The following is a 23992-nucleotide window of genomic DNA, read 5'->3' on the forward strand; positions in this document are numbered from 1 at the left end:
AGCCCTGTCTTTGTGTGAATTGACATTTAACCCTGATAGCCAGTTAAACACATTTAGTCTCTTTACAGTGTAAGCAGCTTTATTATGGCTTTGCTCTGTTCATGCGTGTTGGTAATTTCAGCCGAATGATAAAATAATTCACTGTGGGACTGTGGTAATCCCAGGACACAAATCAAAGTCCCTTTGAGTGGCTTTGCATCTTTAATGCTGCTCTTCCCTTCTACTGTTTGCTTGGTGCTTGTAATGTACATTTAAACAAGTACAACTAGATATTTTAATGAAACAATACGTCCGTCTTGGATGATTAAAATATAATAGAAAAACTAAGGCGTTTCTTTGGGGACGTTTTGCTGTAGTGGCCCGAGAAAATCACTCAATGTTGACCGAATAAAATGCTAAAAAAATAACAAAGACCTCCATCCATCTTCGTCCGCTTATCCGGGGTCGGGTCGCGGGGGTAGCAGCTCCAGCAGGGGACCCCAAACTTCCCTTTCCCGAGCCACATTAACCAGCTCCGACTGGGGGATCCCGAGGTGTTCCCAGGCCAGGTTGGAGATATAATCCCTCCACCTAGTCCTGGGTCTCCCCCGAGGCCTCCTCCCAGCTGGACGTGCCTGGAACACCTCCCTAGGGAGGCGCCCAGGGGGCATCCTTACCAGATGCCTGAACCGCCTCAACTGGCTCCTTTCGACGCGAAGGAGCAGCGGCTCTACTCCGAGCTCCTCACGGATAACTGAGCTTCTCTCAACAACAAAGACCTTTTTTTCTTAATTCAAGTAATCATATTTCCAGGGCTACACAATCATAAAATATTCAATCATAGTTTTGACTTCCACTTGATCAGGTGCAGAAATAACATTTTGGGTTAAGGTCCAGACACACCGAGCCAATAATAGTCTGTCGGACAGTCTGGTGAGGTCAGTGACTCGAGTCTGTTCGGTGTGTTCAGTGCCGTCGTCCTTCATTTTGGCCGATTTGACATGTATAATCGGCGGGGCGGGCACTGCCGGCAGTCGGACTCAAATGACCCATCTGATTGGTAGAGTGCTAACCCGGAAACGGGGAGCGGAATGAGCGTGACTAGAGTCTCTTAAAATCTGACGAAAATCTTTTAAACTGACCTTTGTCGATCTGAAATGAAGACAGATTCAGCAACTGCACGGCCTATTTCTCGCTTAAAATGTTTTCATATAAATTCATGAATATATCGATTTGATAAGGCATATTTCAGTTACATAACCAATTTTTGCTTGGATATGAAAGATATTCTCAAAGTTTCATGAGGATGTGATTATCCTCGAGGTCACAACAGGTTTATTTTATACAGTGAGGTCAAGTTTCAAAAAATAGATTCACTACATTGAAATGGCCACTTTGTGGACTAACATCATCACACATGAATAAAAATGGGCTCATTGAATCTACAGGAGTTCCAGCTTTCCAGTCATACCAAATCTATGCAACTCCAAGACTGTTTAGGAACCACATTATGCAGAAATATATTCACATACACCATTTTAGAATAGGCAAAATTAACTTTAAATTTGTACTGCAGGAGAAAAAACTTTCATCATTTCTGATCCATCATTCAGATATCTTTCAGAGGTTCAGAGGTCTAGGGACACTTTTGAAAATGGCCATTCCAGTTTTTACCTCAACAAAACTTAGCATATCTTTGGAGCGTTATTTAGCCCCCTTCCCAACAAGCTACAGTAGCATGACACGGTTGGTACCAATAGATACCTATAGATTCCTAATAGCCTTAGGACGTTGTTTCAAATAATACCTATCTTCACTCTGAATTTAAAACGTTAAAGCCTCTGAAAGACACCAGTGTCTGCTGAGATCACCAGCGGTCCCGGCGTCTCTTGGGTCGATCTCCGGATTTCATCAATGGATATATGATCTTTCAAATGAAGATTGTGTTTTTTTACCCAGCCCTAGTTTAGAGTGCCTTTTTATTTAAAGATATGTGCATTTCAAGTGTTCTTTAAACTGTAGTTTCATGAAAGTGAAGACCATTTTATGTCAATTAAAATTCTTCAAACGCTGGAATACAGTTACAGTATATAAATGAATTATGATATCAACATGTGTATTATATAAGACTTACATTTTTAGCAGCCTTTACCCCACGATACAGCTCTCATCTCGGTGTCTCACATGCGTTTACGTCTGTAGTGATAATACGCTTTGGCTCAGTAGCAAGATTAATGATGTTTACATGGTTATGATGTCTTTTGATTTATGTCGTGGACAAGGTGGGTGTGTTGGACGTACTGTAATGTGTTTGTGTGTATCCTCTCTGCAGCCCGGGGGCGTAACTCTCGTACAGAGCCTCGGGGCAGGGCCTCAGGTTAGACCACGGCATGGGACTGAGATTACATTCTTTGTTTGTTTGTTTGTGTGTTTGTGTGTGTGTGTGTGTGTGTGTGTGTTTTTTTTAATTTTGTTCCATTTGTGTGTCTGTCTGAAGCACGACAACTGCACCCAAAACCAAACTCCCAAACCTAACTCGGCCTCCTGGAAAAAAAAAGTTATAATTTTCATTAACTTATTAAATAAAAAAATATTATTTAATTGTAGTTTGTGTATATGTGACTTAAAACTTAAATTGTTTTAATTTAATGTACAGTAATTCCTTTTTTTCTTCTTTCATTTTCTTAATATTATTCCCATTTTATGTTTGTTTTTTTTGTTTTCTAATAGGGCTGTTTAAATCATTAAAGCTCGTACAAGTCTTAAATATAGCTCCCTGAAACCTTCAAATATCCTGCCGTACAGATCTTGAAAGTGGAGGTTTGACCTCAAACACAGTCCAGTCCTTCTCAGGGTTTTGCTTCGGAACTGGGCGACCATCTGTAAAGATTTGCAAATTTTTCCTTGAGGCTGTAAACACCTGAAAAAACTTCTGACTGCACAAACACTAACCTCAGGATGTGTGATTACGTTTACATGAACAAAATATTCCAGTCCTTGCCCTCATTCGGAAAAGTCAGTATTCCTACTAAGCTGTTTACATGGCTAATGAAAACTAATATTCTTGTTTACATGCAGCTGTCAGAATAGGATTTTTTATTTTTTTATTTTTCCACCGTTGGCGGACTTGTTCGACCTCTTTCATTCCTTCAACCAGCTTCTTGAAAAGGTTGCGAATAATAGTAGAATATTAGTACTTCCCATTCATTTCTTTGTAAGCAGCCGTGCAGTGCATTCCAGGAGCAGACAGCCCGCGGGTGAAAGCGTTCGTCCAGTGAGGTGCAGCAAAGTGTTTCGGCGGTTGTAGGAGGGTGTAGCATGTATGTTGTCTTTGTCGATCATTAGTCATGAAAGAGAAATTGACAGCTGCTGTGTCTGGATACAGGCACACCCATCAAGCAGCGCAATCACTCCCGTCCCCTGTGGACATGAACCGTTAGTGCTACTGTCGCTTTCTCTGAGTACCTCATGAGTGGCGTTTGCCTTTTCTGTGGCCAGAAAGTCGAATCCTCAGTCAAAGGCAATCACCGGTCAGATCTTTCAGGCTGATCTGTACTGTGAGGAGGTTAAAAAAAAAAAAAAAAGCTGATAAATGTTTCTCACGGCTGTTCAGTCCTGGTTACTTTCATTTCTTTGTGTTCTTTTTTTCTGAGTATATAACAGATTATAACATTATACCTGCCCCACATTAAAGCCTGCACTCGCTTTGGCTGTGTGATGTGCGTGCGTTTCTTTTTTATTCACTGTTTCTGGAATGACTTGAGTGTCCTCTTCACAGCCCCGAGCTGCTCCGGTAAATCTCTTCATCCTCTTAGTTTTTTTCATCTTCTCCTCACTGAGCCCTTCATTTCTTTTGTACTTGTATCTTTCTCTTCCTGACCTTTTTTATCACATCCTCCCCTCCTTTCTCCTCCCTTTGAACTCTTATCCTCCACCAACCCTCCCTCCCTCTCTTTGCATCGCCTCACTGACCTCTCTTTGCTTCCTCCCTCTTCCTCCTCCTCTCACATATTTCCTTAACTGTGACCATTCTCATTCCTTGACACTTCCTATGGTTTTCTTTCAATCTCTCTCTTTCTGTACTTTTCTTTCCCTCATCTGTTCTGTTTCTCTAACTATGACTCATATTTTATTTACTTTTACCTTCCTACCGTAATCATTTCCTCTCTCTGTCACATCCCTTCCAGATGGATCGATCTTTCCTTTTTGTTGCGACTGAAATAAAAAAATATTACTTTAAGAGGGTTTGTTCCAACAACATACAACCCACTAATGTGGTACTCACAGCTACTTAACTGGGAAATTAACCATTACATACCCGATATTTTTAAAATGTTTTTTGCCAACAACATTGTTTTTTTTGGGGTCTGTTGTTTTGTCATCCCAGATGTATTATATTTATGTAAAACAAAATGATTCACCACGTCTGAAAAGCGAAACAAATTGACTATTTCACTCGAACCCTAATTATGTTGTACACTGGACTGTGGACTGATGGACTCTGCAGCAGGTTGACAGCTGCTGTCACACAAGTGTTGACTCTGATGTTACATAAGACATCGACTCTCCGACCCCAGCAGCAGAAATGGACTGTTTTGGTTTTTGTTTACATGTCTGGCATGTTCATTTGATTTTTGCGCTATTTATCGATACTCTTTATTGTTTATATTTAGTTTTTATTTATATATTTGCACTCTTTCCTACTTTGTCCTGCAACCGCTGCACAACAGTTTCTCTCGGGATAAATTTCCATCTTATCATAAAAAATGAATTATTAGAGAATGCCACTCCTAACACAGAGCATGATTAGTATGGAAGACATTTTGTGCACAAATAGTATTTTTTTATTTTTATTTTTTTCTTGGACTTAATCACAGTTCTTTTTCTAATCATAAATTAGATCTTAAGTTTGGTTTTATGTAGATGCCACGACGCTGTATGTTTACCGAAGGCAATTCTGCGGACACACTATAGCCGCTTTCTGACCGGAGGGATTTTTGCAGTTCCTAGAACATAACACCCTTTTTTTCTCGTGTTCCGACTGGACCAATTTGGGGATTTTTAAGTCCCTCTGGCCGCAGTTACTGTAACTCTTTCAGCTCCTACTTCAGGGCAGGGTCTTTTCTCTGTTCCCTTTTCAGCATATGAACCTAGGTCAACAAGGGTCGGGTTTCCGGTACAGACAGACCAACAACGGGACAATTTTAACAATTTTCACCATCTTATTCATCACTAACCTCACTTCTGACAACATTTTAGGCGAGAAATGAACTGTTTATATTTTGAATATAGGCAGTCTTGCGAAAATTGATGCCGAATTGACAATTTGCTTCAAAGTTTTCGGAGTTGAGAAGCTCCATGAAGTGAGGCGACAGCCAGCAGGCGCCTGCCCCGGCCGCTAGCTCGTCACTCAGCCAGTCATGCTCAGAGACCCCGCTGTAAGCTGGAGGTCTCTCAGACCGCTCTCGTAAATAAGAGGCTTTTATCTCACCGTTGACGGTTTGTTTGTTTAAATATCACAACACATGTCCATCATAAGATTAACGGGAACCTGTGGTTAATTGTCTTTTCAGAGTTAAACTCCACAAGCGTGTCCTGCGGCTCGCCGGCCGTCACACACACACACGTCCACAGCGCAGCAGACAGAGGCGGGGGAGAGAGAGATACCCGTTTCTCTTCGGGAGACTTGTTTAAATTTTGACAAATATGCTATATACATTAGATTTAGTATTTAGTTCATACTTCTTTTGGTGTATTTGTTTTCTGATTTTAACGCTATAAAGACCGTTGCCGTGCTTGCGTCTCTCCCTTACCCCTCCTACCAGTTCCTATGGCCACTTGGCCAGTGCGAATGCAATTGGAAAAAACGGTTTTGGGGGAGAGTAGTTAGTAGATCTGTTTAGAAGTGGACTTTTCCTATAACTACGTTCCTGTAACTACTTGGTCGGAAAGCGGCTTATGCTTCAAAACGGGCCAATGGGTGCTAGCTGTAGAGTATTTGACCACACACGTCCACCATTTCTTTTCTCACCTTCCGCTCCCTCTCCTCTCTGATTCAGCCTACCGTTTTAGATCAAGTATCACAACTGACTTGTATTGATTTATACTCACCTTTTTGAATTTTCCTTCCAGACGACAGTAAGCGGCCTCCTAAAGCTCCGACCATTGGCGACTTCCTGTCCCAGGGCAGGACCCCAGGGCAAAGAGGCGAGCGGGGCAGAGGTAGGGACCGAGGACAGAAACCGAGCTACAGGTAAATCCACACAGACATCACAGTCTCTTCTCTAGCAAAAATTATCCATAGATTGTCAGATCATGCTCAAACAAGTCTACTGTAGAACTGATAGGATGTTGACGGTGTTTCTTTGGACAGCCAACTCGATAGAAGACACTACCGGCGTTAAAGAAACACACCGACTTATTGGGACTTTAGCTTATTCACCGTATCCCCCAGAGTGATTTGCTCACAGCAACTGAGCATACTCCAGGCGAACTCTCTGCTCCTCACCACGGGGCGTCTCAGGTGCTGCGAGCAAATCACTCCGCCCAAGTAACGGAAGTAGCAGTGCTTCGCCTTTCTGTGAATATAGTTCCCAGTATGTGTACGGTTAGAAGATGGCTGTGTCTCATATGACCTTGTTATTTGTACACGCTGTGACTATACAAATCACAACATGTAAATAGGAAAATGTTGGCGTTATTTTGTCACTTATTGGGAGCAGTAGGCTAGATGGAGCCGGTTACCTCCAGGATCTGTGCTAAGCTAGGCTAGCGGTGGGTGCATCAGACATAGTTAAAACACGCACGGAGATGAGAAGGGTATGTATGGACTTATCTAACTCTGGGGGATACGGGGAATAAGCTAAAGTTCCAATAAGTCGCCGTGTTCCTTTTAATAATGCAACTAATTATTATTTTCAAGATCGATTCATTGATGGTTTCAATTTGTTGTCCTGTTATTGTGAATCTGGCAGTAGGGGAATGTATCTAAGTACAATTACCCAAGTACTGTACTTAAGTACAATTTTGAGGGTCTTTACTTGAGTTTTTCAGTGTAATGCTACTTTATACTTGTACTCCACTACATCTCAGAGGCAAATATTGTACATTTTACTCCTTTTACATTGATTTGAAAGCTTTAGTTACTCGTATGCTCTTTTGTACCTCTTTTGAACCTCTGACATGTCTGGGTGCCTTTGACAGCATGCACGACAACCGCTGGGAAGGAGAGAAAGAAGAGGAGGACAATACAAAGAGAGAGGAGAAGACCAAGGAAAAGGAAGGAAAATCCAAACCTCCCACAGCACAGAAGGTAGAGGGGCTTCTTCATTAAAAGTGCAAATAACCTCACCGTTAGCTTACAGAAGGTGGTGGCAGCTGCAGTCAAACCCAGGCAGGCATCTAAACTGGTCATGTTTGATATACGTTTTTTTTTTTTTTTTTTTTTAAAAGAAAGAGAGAGAGATCCTGAAAAAGTGGAACTCTCAGCAAGGACTTTAATCACCTAGGGCACATAGACTTTATGTACACTTCCTCAAAGAAACCAACATTTCATTAAATAATGCTTTAGGGCAGATAATGGACGCATTTAAAACCGCTATAATCAATTTTTATGTGAACCAAGTCGCTCGTAGTGATGAACCTGCAGAGTTATCACCTGACTCTGCAATTCCCCTCAACTCAATGAGGTGTTATAGTGTTTTAGATCACAACGTTCCAAAAACCCACTGTACTCTACCTGTTTTGCAACAAATGGCAGACAGACAAAGTTAGCAACTAGCAGGTGAACATACTGGAGCATCTAGCAGCTACAGAGCCAGATGTTTTCCTTAGGAGTTGGTGGAGACCAAACCTAAAAGCTCAACAGAGGGGAGTAAATGTTGAATGTGTAAATAGCTAGCCGTTTGCTAACGGGTTCAAGTTCAACTTATCAACAGCTTGTTTCGTTTCCCCCCAAGTACGGTGGCCGACAGGGGCAAATGCCCTGCAACTTAAGAAAACACACGCAAATACACAAAACACAAGCAAATACATAAACGCACTGCAAATAAAAAACGAGGCAAAAAGAAAAGCACACAAACCCCGAAAAAAGAAGCGATGTAAAAAGAAAAACAACTTCATTAATTTGACAACACATGCGCAGCATTCAGCAAACGCATTGCAAATGCACACAACACACCCAATATAGATAAATGCGCTGCAAATATGAAACGATGCAAAAAGGAAAGCACACAAACCCAGAAAACAAATGCAACAAAAAAAACGCAGCATCCAAGGGTTTTCGTTTGCAAACTCTTTTCAATTACTTTCCCAGTAATCCCCTCCTTCTTTGTTTTTTTGCACAGGTGGAGTCCAAGCACAGAGACGGAGAAGATGACGACGAAGAATGGGAAGACGCCAGTGACGGAGAAGATGACGAGGGGAGCGACTCGGAACACGACTCCAGGGGCGATGAGAAGAAAGACACCGGGAAAGAGAAACCAACCAAGAGCAAAGGCAACTCCCATACATCTCCCACGCCTCGTTCCCGACGGACGTCGACGGGAAGCCCCAAAGAGCAGCGGCCTCCCAGGCCCAAGATCCACATCCCCCCACCGTCAGCAGTTCAGGAGTCCCCAGAGGGAGGCAAGCCCCTCAGCCCTTTCTACCCGCTGGACGGCCACCAGCCCGTGTCAGACTGGGGGGAGGAGATGGAGATGCTGTCGCCCCGGAGCAGCATGGAAGGCGAGAGCCCACTGAAACCCCCCAGCGTTGAGGCCAGCCCCCCCCAGAAGAAGGAGGAGGAGCTGGAGGAGGAGACCGAGAGCCAAGCTGCCGGCTCCGGTGAACTCACTGAGCCACAGAAAGAGGAGGACACAGGTAGGATATGGCCCAGTTGTCTCTTTCTGTTTGTTCTGTTTTCGACTTTCTTTGTGTTTCACCTTATCTCATCTCTACTTTCTCTTTTCCTCTTACTCTCTCCATCCCTGCCTCCTCACCTTCTCCCCTCTACTTTATTTACCCTTTCCTCCCCCAATCTCCACCCCTCCCTCTCTGTCTTCCCATGCTCAGCCATAGATATTTCCTCTCCTTCAGAAAAGACTAAAGCCCAGCAGACTGTGATAGTGTCAGAACCAGAGTCTGTCCCCACAGACTCCCCCACCGCACCGCCATCTGACCCCGCCCCCTGTGAGGTTTCTGACCCCGCCCCCTGTGAGGTTTCTGACCCCGCCCCCTGTGAGGTTGCTGTGTTGAAGGACCAGGATACACCTGCTGCCCCATCACAAGGTAATACAGACCTAAAAAAAAACAACTAAACCCGACAAAGGGCCCTGTCTTGTATGGAGGATATATTTATTCATAATTCAAATTGAAAGTCCAAAGAGAAGACGAAGCAAGATCAAATTAAAAATAGTATTATTTTACTACACTACTAGGACAAATCATGCCAGAATTAAATGTGAAATGTAAAAGCTTAAATGGAAATACTTAAATTAAAATCTCAAATAGAAAAAAAGAAATCATTTTATTTGAGCCTTTCCCCTTTATCATTTTCAATTTTCAATTTGACATTTTATCTTTTGAATTTTATGTTTTACATTTGACATTGACATTTTAAGATTCACCTTTTACATTTCGATTTAACACATAGCTTTTCATTTAGAAGTGACAGGTGTCAATTTAAATGAGGAGGCGTGGCCCAACGGCTGGTGGGGGGGGTCTGAAACCACTTCCAGCTGACAGGGGGGGGGCTGTGAGTATTACTGGCCGCCGGTAAGCAAGCAATCCCGGCCACCGCCAGCTGGCTGTCACCTAAGACTGGAGCTTCCAAGTCCAACAACATATCGGAGCAAATGTGCAATTGGCCATACATTTTTGTAAAACTGCCCATATTCAAACTGTACACAGTTCATTTCTTGCATAAAACTCTCAGAAATGAATTTAGTGGTGAAATAGCAGACGAAAAATGCAATCAATTCTAGAATCTAGATCCGGAGTTTGCCGTAGTAGCAGCAGGCAACAACTGGAAACCTTTTACAATTTCCGTCTGCTATTTCACCACTCATTTCCCCACAACTTTATCTAACTATAAGCGCGGTTCAATCATGCGAGGCTCAGCGGCGGCTCATCTAGAGATTCGGCATCATCGCCGCTACAGCGCATAGCGATGTGCCCCGGCCCCAGGCGAGGTACGGAGACAGGCTGCTACACCCTGCAGTGGCTTCTCCAGCAGGCTGAACCGGCTTCCTCCCTCCCTTCCTCCCTCCCTTCCTCCCTTTCCGGGGCCGGGGCACATCGCTACGCACAGTAGCGGCTTCTCCAGCAGGCTGAACCGGCTTCCTCCCTCCCGGGCCACATCGTTACCTGGATGTGTGATGGCTAGACGAAAAAAAGGGGACATGCCGAATCTCTATGAGCCGCAGCCGAGCCGCGAGATTCTAGAATTGATTGCTTTTTTCGTCTGCTATTTCACCACTAAATTCATTTCTGAGAGTTTTATGCGAGAAATGAACTGTGTACAGTTTGAATATGGGCAGTTTTACAAAAATGTATGGCCAATTGCACATTTGCTCCGATATGTTGTCGGACTTGGAAGCTCCAGTCTTAGGTGACAGCCAGCTGGCGGTGGGCGGGATCGCTTGCTTACCGGCGGCCGGTAATACTCACAGCAGCCGCAGTCAACTGGAAGTGGTTTCAGACCCCCCCCACCAGCCGTTGAACCCCTGAACAAAACTTCAAGGCAATCTAAAAGGCAATCCATCCAACATGTAAGAAATCAATCGAATAGATGAGACACTGTAATGTAGACACTACTTTCTCTCTGACAGAAGACAAACTGGACACCCCTCCTCTGTCTCCAGCCGTCCTGGAGGCTGACCAGAGCTCCTCTGAACCAGCAGGAGGGAAAGATGACGACGCGGCGCCCGCTGCGACCGACGCTGCTCCGACAGCAGAGACAGTGGATTCCTCAGAGCAGACATCCTCAGGTACGTGCGGCCATTATTAGTGACTTTGAGACTGTGGCTTACTGTTAGAAACCCCCCGCGTACTTCTCACATCCTCTCACTCCTCACTCTGTTTTCTTATTTTTGTGAATGTGTCCTCTTTTTTTGTTTTCCTTGTTGTGGTTCTCCTGCTCACTCAGCATTGCTTTTTTTTCACGTCTACATAAATAATGGTGGGAGCGGTTTGGTGGCATGACACATCCAAAGATATATTTAGACACTTCCACAAAGCCTGTCTTTTTGGACCCAGCTGTCTTCCTGCTCCTCCTGTTATGCACTGAAAGTACTAACTCCAACTCCTCTGATGGTCTTTGTTGTATTTACTCCCTGTGTGGTGTATACTGCCCCTATCCTTCCTCCTGTCCTCTTCTCTTTTTTGTTTTTCATCCTTTTGTGGCTGTAATGATGACAATGCTTAACGCCACATGGCGTGCTGCCTGCATGACCAACCCTTACCTCCTCTCATTCCCTCTCCTTCAGTTTTCCTGGTGTTAATGAGAGTTTGTGAATCAGTTCAAAGAGGGATGCAGTTTTTAGTCCGTCTTTTAGGTCTAGAAGTAAATGCAGTTTGTCAACTTTCTTAATTTCATTTCAAAATCTCATTTTCCAGGCCTAGAAAAGTCATTGAATAAGTCAAATCTAAAAACGTTTTGGAAAAGTACTAGAATTTTGTTGTTTAAGAAGTTCATTTTTACATTATTATTCCGTGGATAATCTCCCATGTATTATTTTCTGTAGCTGTTGCCTTAACATAGCTCTAATATGCGTGACATTTTGTTTACTATCATGTACATTTCTTTATTTTCTCCCCGCGTTCCGAGCAAGTGTACATTTAAAGTTCATGGCTCTCTATTCAACTTGTATCTGTCATTAGAGAGCCATGAAATATTAAGCATAACATAGGTTTTTCATCCATTTAATGATTTCATAATTAAATGCATTAAGTAGTTTGAAGTAAATATAAACATTTAGAGATTGAAAAAGGTTTTCATACAACAAGTAACATTTGGATTTAAGTATACTATACAGTTATGTTTGTGTAATACATTGCGAATGGTCATGGAAGTTTTATTATGGAAATGTTTTGAAATGTGATTGAAAATGTGTGGGAACCCTGGAAATATTTAGGACTCCAGGGGTGTCCTAACCTGTTAGGAAATGGCTTTCATGCAGAGATATCTTGTCAGAGGAGAGCTGTTTAGGAAATGCTTGAGGACGATGAGCGTAGTAAAAGATAATTTTGACAGAAAACGAATAGTTTTTGAGACTGAGGCCTTGTACAGCTGCAGAGGAGAACACATGCTGTCCCTGCAGAAACCCATGGCCTTACGATGTCACACTTTGTTGTGACTGGGACGGGACCGTGAGTGGTTTTGGGTTGTTTTTTGGAAAGGTGCTCTTTATTTAATGCAACCCCCTAAAAAGCCTTTATTGTTGTTGATGTTGAGGCAGTAGATTCAGCCACTTGGAGCCAAAGCATCTCATGATGGTACCGTGATTCATTAATTTGTACATTTTCAGCCACCAATGGGAATAGAAACCACTCGCCCTCATATGATCTATCTTCCCATCTTCTGTTTCTGCACACAGCGGTTTAAAAGTGAGCTAAGTGAATAATCCACAAACAAGATGAGGAAGTCCTATCGTTAGACGCTCTCCTTCCAACCACTCAGCTTGTGGCTGTGCCGTTATCACTTTGGCTAATGGCTAAGTTTTTGGAAAACAAATGATTTTTGGTCAACTTGTTCCAACTGGAAGTAGTAGAGAACCACAAGAGGACTGATTGATTCTTTCCTTACTCTTTAATAATGCCCACTGTCAATCTAGAATTGAGAATTAAAATAAAATTTTAGCCACATATCTTCATTAAGTTAAGTTAATTTGAACCTGATTCGTGAGGGAGTAACCTGTATAGTACAGTATTGACCCTTTGCACGTGACGTCATGCTCTACTCATGACAGACAGCGGAAGAGAGATGCTGTAGAAGGACGGCAAGCCAAGCGCGTACGTGTTCGTTCATATAATAAAATGGTTATTTCTTGTTATACGGTGGGCTGTGCCAATAAACAAGATAAAGCCAATCTATCTTTTTATCGGATGGGGAGAGAAGGCAGTGATGGGTTGCTAGCTAAGCTAATAGGCTAGCTGCTAGGAGTAGTACAAGCAAGCAAAGCTGGCCAAATGGCTAACGTCTCCCCGCAACGGTCTGTCTCTCCCCTTTTCAACGTACAGTTTTCCTCCCCTTCAGTCCGTTTATTGTTTGATTAAAATCAATTTGAATACTTTGTGGCATCAATATGTTATTGTTTACTGCTGCAGTGACACCATGAATGCCCCTTGTGAATACATCTTAATTACTATGCTGTGTCTAACTGGTCAAATCTTAACATAGGCTACAGCGAATATAATCACAGATAAGAAGATGGCATGTTACAATTATGTGTGGTTACTACTGAACCACAGTATATACATATACACTCTGTGATTTACTGCATGGATTAACATGTGATAGATAATTAATGACCCACGCATCCCAGAACTGGGATGCGTTCAGGCATCAATTAGAAAGTTGCATTGGCACACCCAGTGAACAACGGTATGTGGGTAGCCACGACCGACCATGTCCTCTAAAAACATGGGCTACGTGTTATATAAATCTTTACTTAAGTTAAGAATAGATCTTAATACAAAATAACCCCTAGATTGATGTCTTATCTTTGCCATTATGAGGTACCACCCCCCGCCGTTAGCGTAGCATCGCGTACCTGTAACCCAGCCAGCTCCAAAGAACTGGTAAGCATCCAGACTTTTAAAAGCTTTGAGATCAGCACCAGTATATGGGGACACCCCGTTTACCACATAGTGGTACAGATCGTGTGGACTGAAGTCGGGCAGACTCGGCGATTTTAATGAGGTCCGTGAAAACGGAGGGAGGAAGAAGGTAAGGGTCGGTATCCAATCCTGCGATCTCCAACTTCTCCAAATACTGCTCTACCTCGACCGATAACAGCACGACAACTTGTTGTTCAATAGAAGAAGCCATAAAGTTTTGAGTTATTTCTTTTTAACTGATTGAAATTAATGAAAGTTTCCGCTCGCCTGCTACTGTTTAGCTTGTGCTTCCGGTGATTCTGCCGTCCATCATGGCGTCGTCACGTGGTCGTGGCCACGTGTTGGCAAAGGGTGAATAATTTATAGGGATGCACAGATCCTGTGTTTTTAATTCCTGTTTCAGTTTTGTGTTTCTGCTTTTAAAAGGTTTACACTTGTAATTGTAATACCTACTTTTAATAGTAACATTTCAGTAAATGTATATCTATGTATTTGTTTGTTACATTTTGCTTTACAAAGTTAGGAAAGCAATGTTTAATTTCAGCCTGAAGTTGCCATACACATAGAGGAATTAGTTCCAGACCTAGTTGACTCTCGGTGCCCTTTTACCCCCACAGACTGTGTCCGGTTTGTGTGTGTTAACACACACACTGTATGTGTGGCTGAAACATGAGACATCAGATGATATTGATGGTATTCTTATTTAATTCTCAATTTCTGATGTTCAGTAAAAGTACGTGAAAGAAAATGTAAGATGAAACGTTGTAAGGACAGATTTCTGTTGTCGTCTTGTGTTCTTTGGTGTAAACACCACTGATTGCATCTACACTTCTTCTGATGACTCATGTGTGATAAACAGCAGAAGACAGATGAGCTCATAAGTACACACACACACACACGCACACACACACACACACACACACACACACACACACACATCTGATCTGATGTAAGTGTGTTATTGTGTGTGTGTTTGTGTCAGGGTGGAGATCAGGAAACCAGGGGGAAATTAGAGGCACAATTAAGTTTTTAAAAGGCTTTTCAGAGGAAATGAGCTGCAGCCTGCCGGACAGATGATCGTGCAGACAGAACGGAGACCGTTTGAAGTCTGATTGAATTAAATCTTGTGATGATTGTGAGGCTCCACAGTGGAGTATCTGACCCTCAAGTACTGGCAAACCCTAATTTTTTAAAAAACAAACAAAAAAACACTGGTTCCAGTGATGTCGCAGTCAGTGTTCAGATTCAGCGCTGACTGAGTGACACAAGTCTCAGCTGGAAGAGTAGAGGAGAAATGACGTGAAATGAGCGTCCTGGTGGAAAAAAACAATCTACTTTTCATTTCTCTAAAGGAGAAGGAAGGGTAAGAAGTTAGAAATTGCCTGTTGATCTATAATATGAAGTGGATTTCTTCATGATGATTGTAGGTTTCATTTTATTTTACAAACGTCACGTTGCATAACGTAACGGTGTGTCTCTAAAAGGAACTGAAATGGCAAACGACTGGTTCATTTTACTAAACTTTGCACAAACACACTTTCTTAAAGTCAGTGGAGGGAGAGGCAGACAGCAACAGATAATGGTGGGGTGAACAGTGCATGCACTACACTGCACGGGCTGTGTCTGAAAATTGTGTGTGAGAAAGAAAACCCTTTTAATATACCAACTAATTCTAATAAACAGTGATGGAAGAAGTACTCAGATCTCTCAGAAAAGTAGCAGTACCACAGTAAAAAAGTCCTGCATTCAGATTCCCATTTCAGAATTATAAAGCCCATTATATTATCATGTTACTGTGATGTGCTTTAGATCAAAGTATTAACACAAACCACCACTTACTGCCTGTGTTTGTATCAACAGGCTGAAGCTGCTGGGAACAAACAGACTCACTTCTGAGGAGGATGGAAACATGAGATGGACTGTGCCGCTGCCGTGGACGGGTCTCTCTCTCTCTCTCTCTCTCTCTCTCTCTCTCTCTCTCTCTCTCTCTCTCTCCTTCAGCTGTTTCTTTTAGATCAGTGGGTCTGATCACCTCTGGGCCGCCGCCATGCTTTGTCTCTTCTGTTAAGTATTAAGATATGAAGAGTGAAATCTGCGTCGGTTGCTGGTTTTCAAAATGTTTTGTTCTCACAGTGGGGTCTCAAGGTTTTCTGGGCTGGTAAAATGAACTGAGCGTGATTTGATTTTGTCCAAAAGACCACACGTGTAGATGTGTTTTCACAGATCATTTAAGAAAAATGACACCCTCAGAACTTCACAGAAGTCGGCAACAAGCCAAATCTCCCCTCTTTAGATTTTAACTGTATCAATTGAGCCCATCAAGCCTGGAAGTTTTTCGACCGGAGAAGGGGAAATGCAGATGCGGTTGACCTGGTGGTCTAAAAGAGGTGTTTTAGGTGCTGTTAACAATCGTGGTTTGCAGCACTGACATGTTGTAAGCTGATCCATTCTCCTGCACGGTCTTTTGCCCATTGCATTAAGGCAATTAAGATATTTATGTCTGAGCCCGACCCGAGCCAGAAAATCTCATTTTTTTCTCATACTAAAGACACATACGTTTGTTTGTGTGGAAAGCTTTTATTAAGCAACTGTAGGAAGGCATTCGGAAATGTCAACAGATGAGTGCATCAGCGCACACGGGGCAACTAGCGCACGTTAACACAGGCGCGCACCTACCTAATAAGCTTTGTTACATTTAAAATGTTCAACGCCTTATCGCGCTGATGTGACCGAGCCCGACCTGAACATCATTTCTAAATATCTGTCCGAACCCGGCCCGGCCCGTCGGGTCCTGACGGGCTCAGGTCGGGTATCCATCCTCTAATTGATAACACCCATAAACCAAGCAGATGCCTTCTGAGCCGGGCCAGTCCACACTGAATGAAGCAGGATATGTGGGCAGGTTTTGCTGTCTGAGGAACAGGACGGACGTGGCTTATTTCTGTGTTTTGGCTGGAAAATAATCACTTCATTAACGATTGATTGGATTAATTCTGCCTCATAACTAGTGCCAGCTTGTTAACCATAGCATGTGGCGACCTTCTGTCTTGTTGTAAACACGTCTAACATATTTAATAGAAGCCTGTGTTAATAGCTGCTACTACTGTAGGTATATTTTTAAAGAGTAGTCCGCCGATTTAGCGCTGAACGCCAGTAACGTTACCCACAATGCAATTTGACCACTGACAAGCGGTATCACAGATTATCAGATTTCGTGCAGCTCCCCCCGGAGCCCAAAAAGGCTTTAAAAAGCTTTTTTTTTCCACATCCCCAACATCTGTAAACAGACTTTCATGTGTAATATCGGGGGAATACCTTCATTATTAATTACTTTGCCAGTTTTTGTCTGTTGGTTAATTAGCTAGATTACAAATCCCAGTGTTGGATTAGAGACTAAAACAAGACAGCGTTAGCTCAGAGGTAATTTTAGCCTCCACCCACAAAACAATCTGACCCCATCAGTTTTTATTTTAAAACTAGACTCGTCAGGCCGCTCGTTGCAGCTTTTTGTTGCAACTTTAAAGCTTCGGCTGTGAGTGATTGCCATCTTGTGACTGTTTGTTTCAAATCTCAGTGATCACCATTAGGCTGCATTCACACCAAATCAGGCATTGCTGCGAAAACGCCAGTCCTCTCATTCATTTGAATGTGGGTAGTTTGTTTTGGCTGTGGCGGACGGGACCGCATGGGATGTTTAAAAAAAAAAAAAGAAGAAAAAAAAAAACGTGCACGGGCAAAAGTTGAAACAGAATGAATTTTATGGAGAAACGCAACCTGACGTCTCGCTGCAGTGACCAATCACGTAACCCGCGATCAAACAAAACCCAATGGAGTGTTACGTTATTATGTGTAGTCGCTCAATTTGGCCTAATGCACAACGTAATGAAAGACCTCACATCCTGGTTAGCTATAGAAGGTAGATGTTTTCTTAATTTGTCGATGCAGACAGACAATCACTCGTAGGAACCAGCATACTAGCAGCATAACTAAACGCTACTGTAGCACCTAGGAAACAGTGAATGCAGCCTTGGTGTTCATGATGCAGAGATGGGACTTTATTTTGTGGCTTTTACTTATTGGGACATGGAAATACTTTTTATATCCGACCCACTGACACTCATATTTTTACTTCTAAAGACATCTGGACACACTAAAGATCTTTCAAAAATAAGAATCTTCAGCCTGACTGTTTACATGAGCGTCGCAGCAGGTATATCCTGATGTTTTAAGTGTAATTTATTTTTCAATGTTTTGCATTAGAGCCAGCTGTGCAGGCCTGCTGTTGTTGAATAACTGACTTCAATGATCAGACATTCATCAGAGATGTTCTCACCCAGATTAACTGATTAAAATGTGTTGCTTGAGGGCACTTTGCTACAACATCCCCCTCGTCTCAAATCTATCAAAATAGATATAAATATGTACTTAGAGGCGGCGGTCCATTTGCTGTTTTTCAATTATTTAATTCGCAATCATGATTACTAAAAACGTGACTTTGATTTTCTGTGACGTCATTTTTTGAATCATCACTTCTAGAGAGAAATCTGTTCATATCCGTCTGGGAAGAGTTCCCCTCTCTCTATAGGGGACACACTGCCTTTTTAATTGTTTTTAAAATCAAGGATCTCGCTTTACGTTATGAGTGTTATTGGCTTTACGTTAAATATATACATTTTTATTTAACAGCCATGTTTTGAGGAGATAACTGTCTCTTATTTAGAAAGACAGGCTTGCGTTAAATTAAAGTGCAGTAACATGAATTACTACTTGAGTAATGAGCCGTTTATTTTGGTATGAAAGCCTTTACTCATACCTCAGCAGACCAAGGGCTTTTAGGTTGGTTGTTTTTTGATTGTGTGCTTGGTTTCTGCAAAGTCTTTGAATCATGCCTGTGGACACTGGGATAAATGGGTTGCTTTTAATGTTTTTATGTTCTGTATCAGAGGAATAAAAATTATGCATTTGGATCGAAAGGAACGGCAATATGTACAGTTTGTAAATGGAAATGAACATTCCACCTTTGGGGCAAAATGTAGCCTGTGAGCTATAAAAACATTTAGTTTTTGCATATGGATATTTGTCTTTCTGAGCTTCGATGACTGATTGTAACTTAGGCAGGAGAAATTTCAATGTATTAATCTATTTCTACAACGTCTTCCTGTTTGATACATGAAATTGCTGAGAACTAACAAGGTGGCTGTTTTCAGAAAGATTATCAGGACAAGCATGAATCCAAAATTTTTGCTTTTTAATGTTATCAAAGCCATTGATTAAATAAATGTCCCCAGTATCGCATCAGAGAGAGCCCTAATGTTTTTACCCACATGAAATGTAAAGCACGCCGTTGCTTTAGCAGTTTTTGTTTCTCTTATTTAGCCAATAAATGTATTTCTCTGATGTCTGAAGTCTGGTCTGATTTCTTCTGTAGCTGTGAGACCAGTGGCAGACTCAGGCTGTCTGAGGGGTGAGAAAAATAAAAATAGCATCAGTTGCCTGCAGTGGGGCCCCAATGTGCAGCTGTTCTAGCATGAAGGGCAGCCTATATAACCTGACGCGCCAGATGTTTTTTGCACAGAACCATCTAAGAAGCTGCACTGAAAACGGTCATGCACTTTCAAAAAAACACTTAGCTGGTGATTTGATGAACCGCCTGTCTATTAAACTCTGGCCGAAGCCAGACGGGAGAAGAGCAAAAACATCTTTTCCATCAAGAAAAGCCTTTAGTCCTGTTCTTTGCTCTTATTTCAATGAAGAAATTATCTCCACTTCTAATATAACTGATGCTATTTTAGCATCTACACTAACCTCCTTAGGAGCTGCTGTTGTTTTGAACGAAACAGTTGCCTCTCTGTCGTCACACACACGGAAACTCCACAGTAGTTGCCAGTAGCTCCTCACAGGATGCTGATTGATCCGAGCCACGGTTGATTTGGACACAAACGCATTACCTGAAGCCTGACAAGATGGATCTTTGTGTGATATCGTAAGAATCCAGCTGCCATGCAAGGTAACAGCCTATGTGGCATTGTGTCATGTTTTCTCCACTAGAAGGGCGCCGTATAGGGCACATCATCACATTTTCTCCACTAGAAAGGCGCCGTATAGGGCACATCACGTTTTCTCCACTAGAAGGGTGCCATATATGGCACGTCATGTTTTCTCCACTAGAAAGGCGCCGTATAGGGCACATCATCACGTTTTCTCCACTAGAAGGGCACCGTATAGGGCACGTCATGTTTTCTCCACTAGAAAGGCGCCGTATAGGGCACGTCATCACGTTTTCTCCACTAGAAGGGCACCGTATAGGGCACGTCATCACGTTTTCTCCACTAGAAGGGCACCGTATAGGGCACGTCATCATGTTTTCTCCACTAGAAGGGCACCCTAGACCAGGCACTGCATGACATTTTCCCCACTGTAAAGACAGTTCAGAGGGCACATCATCACATTTTCTCCACTAAGGGCACCCCTTTCCCCCACAGGTTGTGTCAAATGGCCGCCCACCAAGTGGCAGGGTCTGCCTGAGGTTTCTACCTGTTAAAAAGGAAGTTTTTTCCTCGCCACCAAACGCTTGCTCTTGGGGGAAGTGTTGGGTCTCTGTAAATAATAGTGTGGTCTGGACATGCTGGTTCTGTAAAGTGTCCTGAGATAATGTCTGTTATGATTTGACACAAAATAAAAATTGAATTGAATTGACTCGTAGAGGGTACATCATCATATTTTCTCCACTGGAAATGCATCCAAGAGGGCACTTTTGCTGCATTCTTTTTTGAACATGGTGGGCTCCAGTGTGTGTGAGCCACTCAGTGTCAGGTGGTAGGTTTTTAAAAGCTACAGCATGCATCCATGTTGGATTACAAATGCCTTATACAAATGATTACATTCATTATGTGTGCTGATAACCTTGCTGCTTCTCTTTTCATCCATTTCACAGAGACACATGAATTTATGTCCTGCTCACCAGGCAGTATGTATGTCAGTATAAAACCATTCTGCCTCATGCACATATTGAATATGTGAATTCTGACCTTGCAGGGTGCTGCAGGACAAGAAGAAGAATGGCCCCATAGCTCTTCTTTCAATCCTGTGAACAGCGCTCAACGCACACCCTAGCCTACATTTTATGGCTGCAGCCGGTGACTCATCTGTGTAGGGAAAGCTTTTTTTTGGGGTTTTGATGTCTCGTTTATGGGCTCTCGCGGCACGCTGCTGTGCAGATTTAGCAGGCTGGGGAAGAAATCGGAGGCAGTGATAATTTGTGGATGAAGACTGCATCTCTCCAATCTTCTGCTGCGGGACGTTTCTCTCAAACTATGACCCAATCGTTAGGTGTTGCGCACTTTCAGCCCCTCCTCGTCCGAAGCTGCGTCAAGTGAAATGGAGACACGAGGTGCGGCGCCGGAAACATGGTGAGTTTGCCTTCAGAATAAGAGTGGGTTTTCCGTTTCCTGAATCACGATTCAATGTTTAAACGGCCTAGGGCACAATCTACTTTTGATTACACTTGTTTGGCTTCAGACTTGGCTACGTGTTTTTAGTTTATTTATTTGAAGAGATTTTTTTTCTTCTATTATTTAGTAATTTTGATGTGGGATTTGTTTTTAAAAATCAAATTATGAATTTGTTATTACATTTTTGTTATTTAAGATAAAAAACAATTTCAGTTGCACTTTTGATAAGAGGACACATCTGTTGTTTTGTTTTGCACAATTTAGATGAATAAAGGAATATTTTTCAGTCATTTGTCTGCAGCTCATTCTGTTAAATTGTAAGAATATATTGAATCATGAGTTGAGTGTATCGTTACACCCATAATCATTTTCTTTTTATGTCTTTCTATTCTTATTTGAGCTTAATACACATATATTACCTGTTATTTCTTATCTACATAAATAATGGTACTTTTAGTTCATCCTGCACTAATCTATTCAGTCTCTTTTTCTCTTTTTTTCTGAATGTAAAATAGTTATATGTATGCCATTTGTTTCTGTATTTATTGTTTGTTTATTTCATGCTAATATTTAATGTTTATGTATGCACCAACAACCAAGGCAGTTTTTGTGCTACTTACTTGGCAATAAATCATTTTCTGATTCTGATTTCTGATTCTGATCATTTGTGTTCTTGTAGTTGCAGTTCGTTTTATTTTGAAAACTCCCACCGGAAACAGCCCCTCTAACGGTGGCTAGCTTGACAGCGGTCCCATCTAGCTGATGCCGGAGACAGCCTCCTTGAGTTCAGTTTGTCCGGTGCGCACGGAGGACTCAGAGGGCTCAGAGATCTAACAGTCCTGCGGACACGGAACCGGAGGAGGCTGCGGGACCCGAGCGGCTGCCCTGCGGTTTAGACCGCATCCTATTCCCGGACCGGAGGAGAGGAGAGCCGTGGAGGAGAGAGGGGGGCATCTGGCTCGGCTGTCCGGACTCAAATGAACACACAACACTCCGCAGAGGAAAATCGTTGGATAAGGTTATAGCGGCAATACCAAGATGAAAGCGGCCGGCAGGAAAGCGACCGTGACCGCGGAGAAGCTGAACGGGGATATGAAGCGGAGGCCGAGCTATCCCGGGGAGCTGCGGGCCAAACACGTCAATATGTCAACTAAAATTTGGGTGAAAGTGGCGATGGCAATCGCCTATTTCCTCTGCGTGTCAGTGGCTGCGTTCATCCTGGTGATTTACTATGTGTTTTTTTGGACACCGAACCCGGTGTCCAACATCACCAGCACCGAGGCACCGAACCGCACCGACTGCTTGTTGACGACGTTAGGACACTAACTACACGCATCTGCACACGTTATGTAGGTGACTGCACACACACACACACACACACAGCTGGCATGCGGCTGCAGCAGGGACGGATCGGAGCGGACAGAGACATACATGACTGCATCCAGAGTTTGGGCTGCTGACTGAGGACAGAGGGGGCAGGTGGTGCCGGGATGCATCAGTGTTCTGCAGGATCAAGGTGGGGAGGGGGGGGGGGAGACTGTTGTTAAATGTTGCCAGCTTTACCCAAACGTCCTGAGGGGGTTTATATGTTTTTAGTGTGTTCTTGGCACCAGAGCTGAAAAACATTTTTTGCTTCCCTATCCAATAAGAGACCTCCTTAAAACAATGTTTTTTTGGTCTTGACTTAATGTTTGAATATATGTGTGTGAGGGATAAAATGGTGGTCCTTCTGAAAGTCATACATCCTTTAACTCTTGCACTTTTCCAGTGATTTTAAAGAAGCCTAGGCTATAATTTCTGCCTCCTCAAGAAACCCAGTTGGTGTCTCCTGTGAACCCACACAAGAACAACTTAATGCACTTAAACCCCCCCTTAAGAACCCCTGATTCCCCCCTGAAAACCTCAAGGAACATCCCCTGGAACTCTCTCAAGAACTACTGAACCCTTTCAAGTACTTAAGAGCATCCGTATGGAGGTCTATAGCCATTGCAACCCCTCAAGAACGCTTAAACCCCCCAAAAAAATCATGTAACCCCTAAAAACTGCACCACTGAGACACCTCGAGGACTATAGATGAATGGTTGACTTTTCTTTTGTTTCCACAGCGGGATGCTGTTTTTATTCAGGTATCTAGAGGAACTTAAAGCGATACTGTACTGTAGCAGAAGTAGCCTAAAATTGTGATCTCTGGTAGCTCGTAGCTGTATGAAATGCAAGGCGATCACCCAGTATACTCTCGGTAGTTGCAGCAATTTAACCTTTTTAGAGCAACTTTTTGTCTTGCAGCTCCTCACAGAATGAGCATAAATATTCAATGCAACGTCACGTTTGTACCTCTTCTTGATGACACGGTTTGTCCACCTCACTTCCTGTTCATAATTTAGGCTACACTCCCTCAATCTACTAGACTGTTTTATTTACGATGTAGCCTTGAGAATTTATTGTTATGATATGATAAACTATGCATTTATTCCCATGTGTGGGTGTCGTCATTCTGACTGCTGTCAGCAGATGAGGCGGTGCAGGCCGTGTGATTTTATTCTGTGCTGACATCAGGTTTACATACTTCAAATGACAAGATTTTCATCCCCTCCCTGTCCAGTGAAAACCACGTATCTCCAGATGTGTTGATGTTGAATGTTTGTGATCAACTGAAGGATGGAGTGTTTATTTACGTGTTGAGAAAGTTCTCCTACTTCTTAATCTAAATAAAGTCTTTAAAAAGCGTCTTGGATCAGCTGGAA

General features: G+C 42.7%; 1 protein-coding gene across 1 annotated transcript in view; it reads left to right on the plus strand.

Annotated features, from left to right (window-relative positions):
- ccdc9 (coiled-coil domain containing 9) overlaps positions 1-19194 on the plus strand; it is a 31866-nt gene extending 12672 nt beyond the window's left edge. The window contains exons 11-16 of the mRNA XM_078247120.1: positions 6112-6232; positions 7183-7291; positions 8325-8838; positions 9031-9246; positions 10788-10946; positions 15658-19194. Of these exons, the coding sequence (XP_078103246.1) occupies positions 6112-6232; positions 7183-7291; positions 8325-8838; positions 9031-9246; positions 10788-10946; positions 15658-15662 (1124 nt within the window). The 3' untranslated portion in view covers positions 15663-19194. The remainder of the gene's footprint in view (positions 1-6111; positions 6233-7182; positions 7292-8324; positions 8839-9030; positions 9247-10787; positions 10947-15657) is intronic.
- The last annotated feature ends 4798 nt before the right edge of the window (positions 19195-23992 follow it).

The sequence above is a fragment of the Sander vitreus genome, chromosome 3, assembly GCF_031162955.1.
Source record: "Sander vitreus isolate 19-12246 chromosome 3, sanVit1, whole genome shotgun sequence".
Lineage (NCBI taxonomy): Eukaryota > Metazoa > Chordata > Actinopteri > Perciformes > Percidae > Sander > Sander vitreus.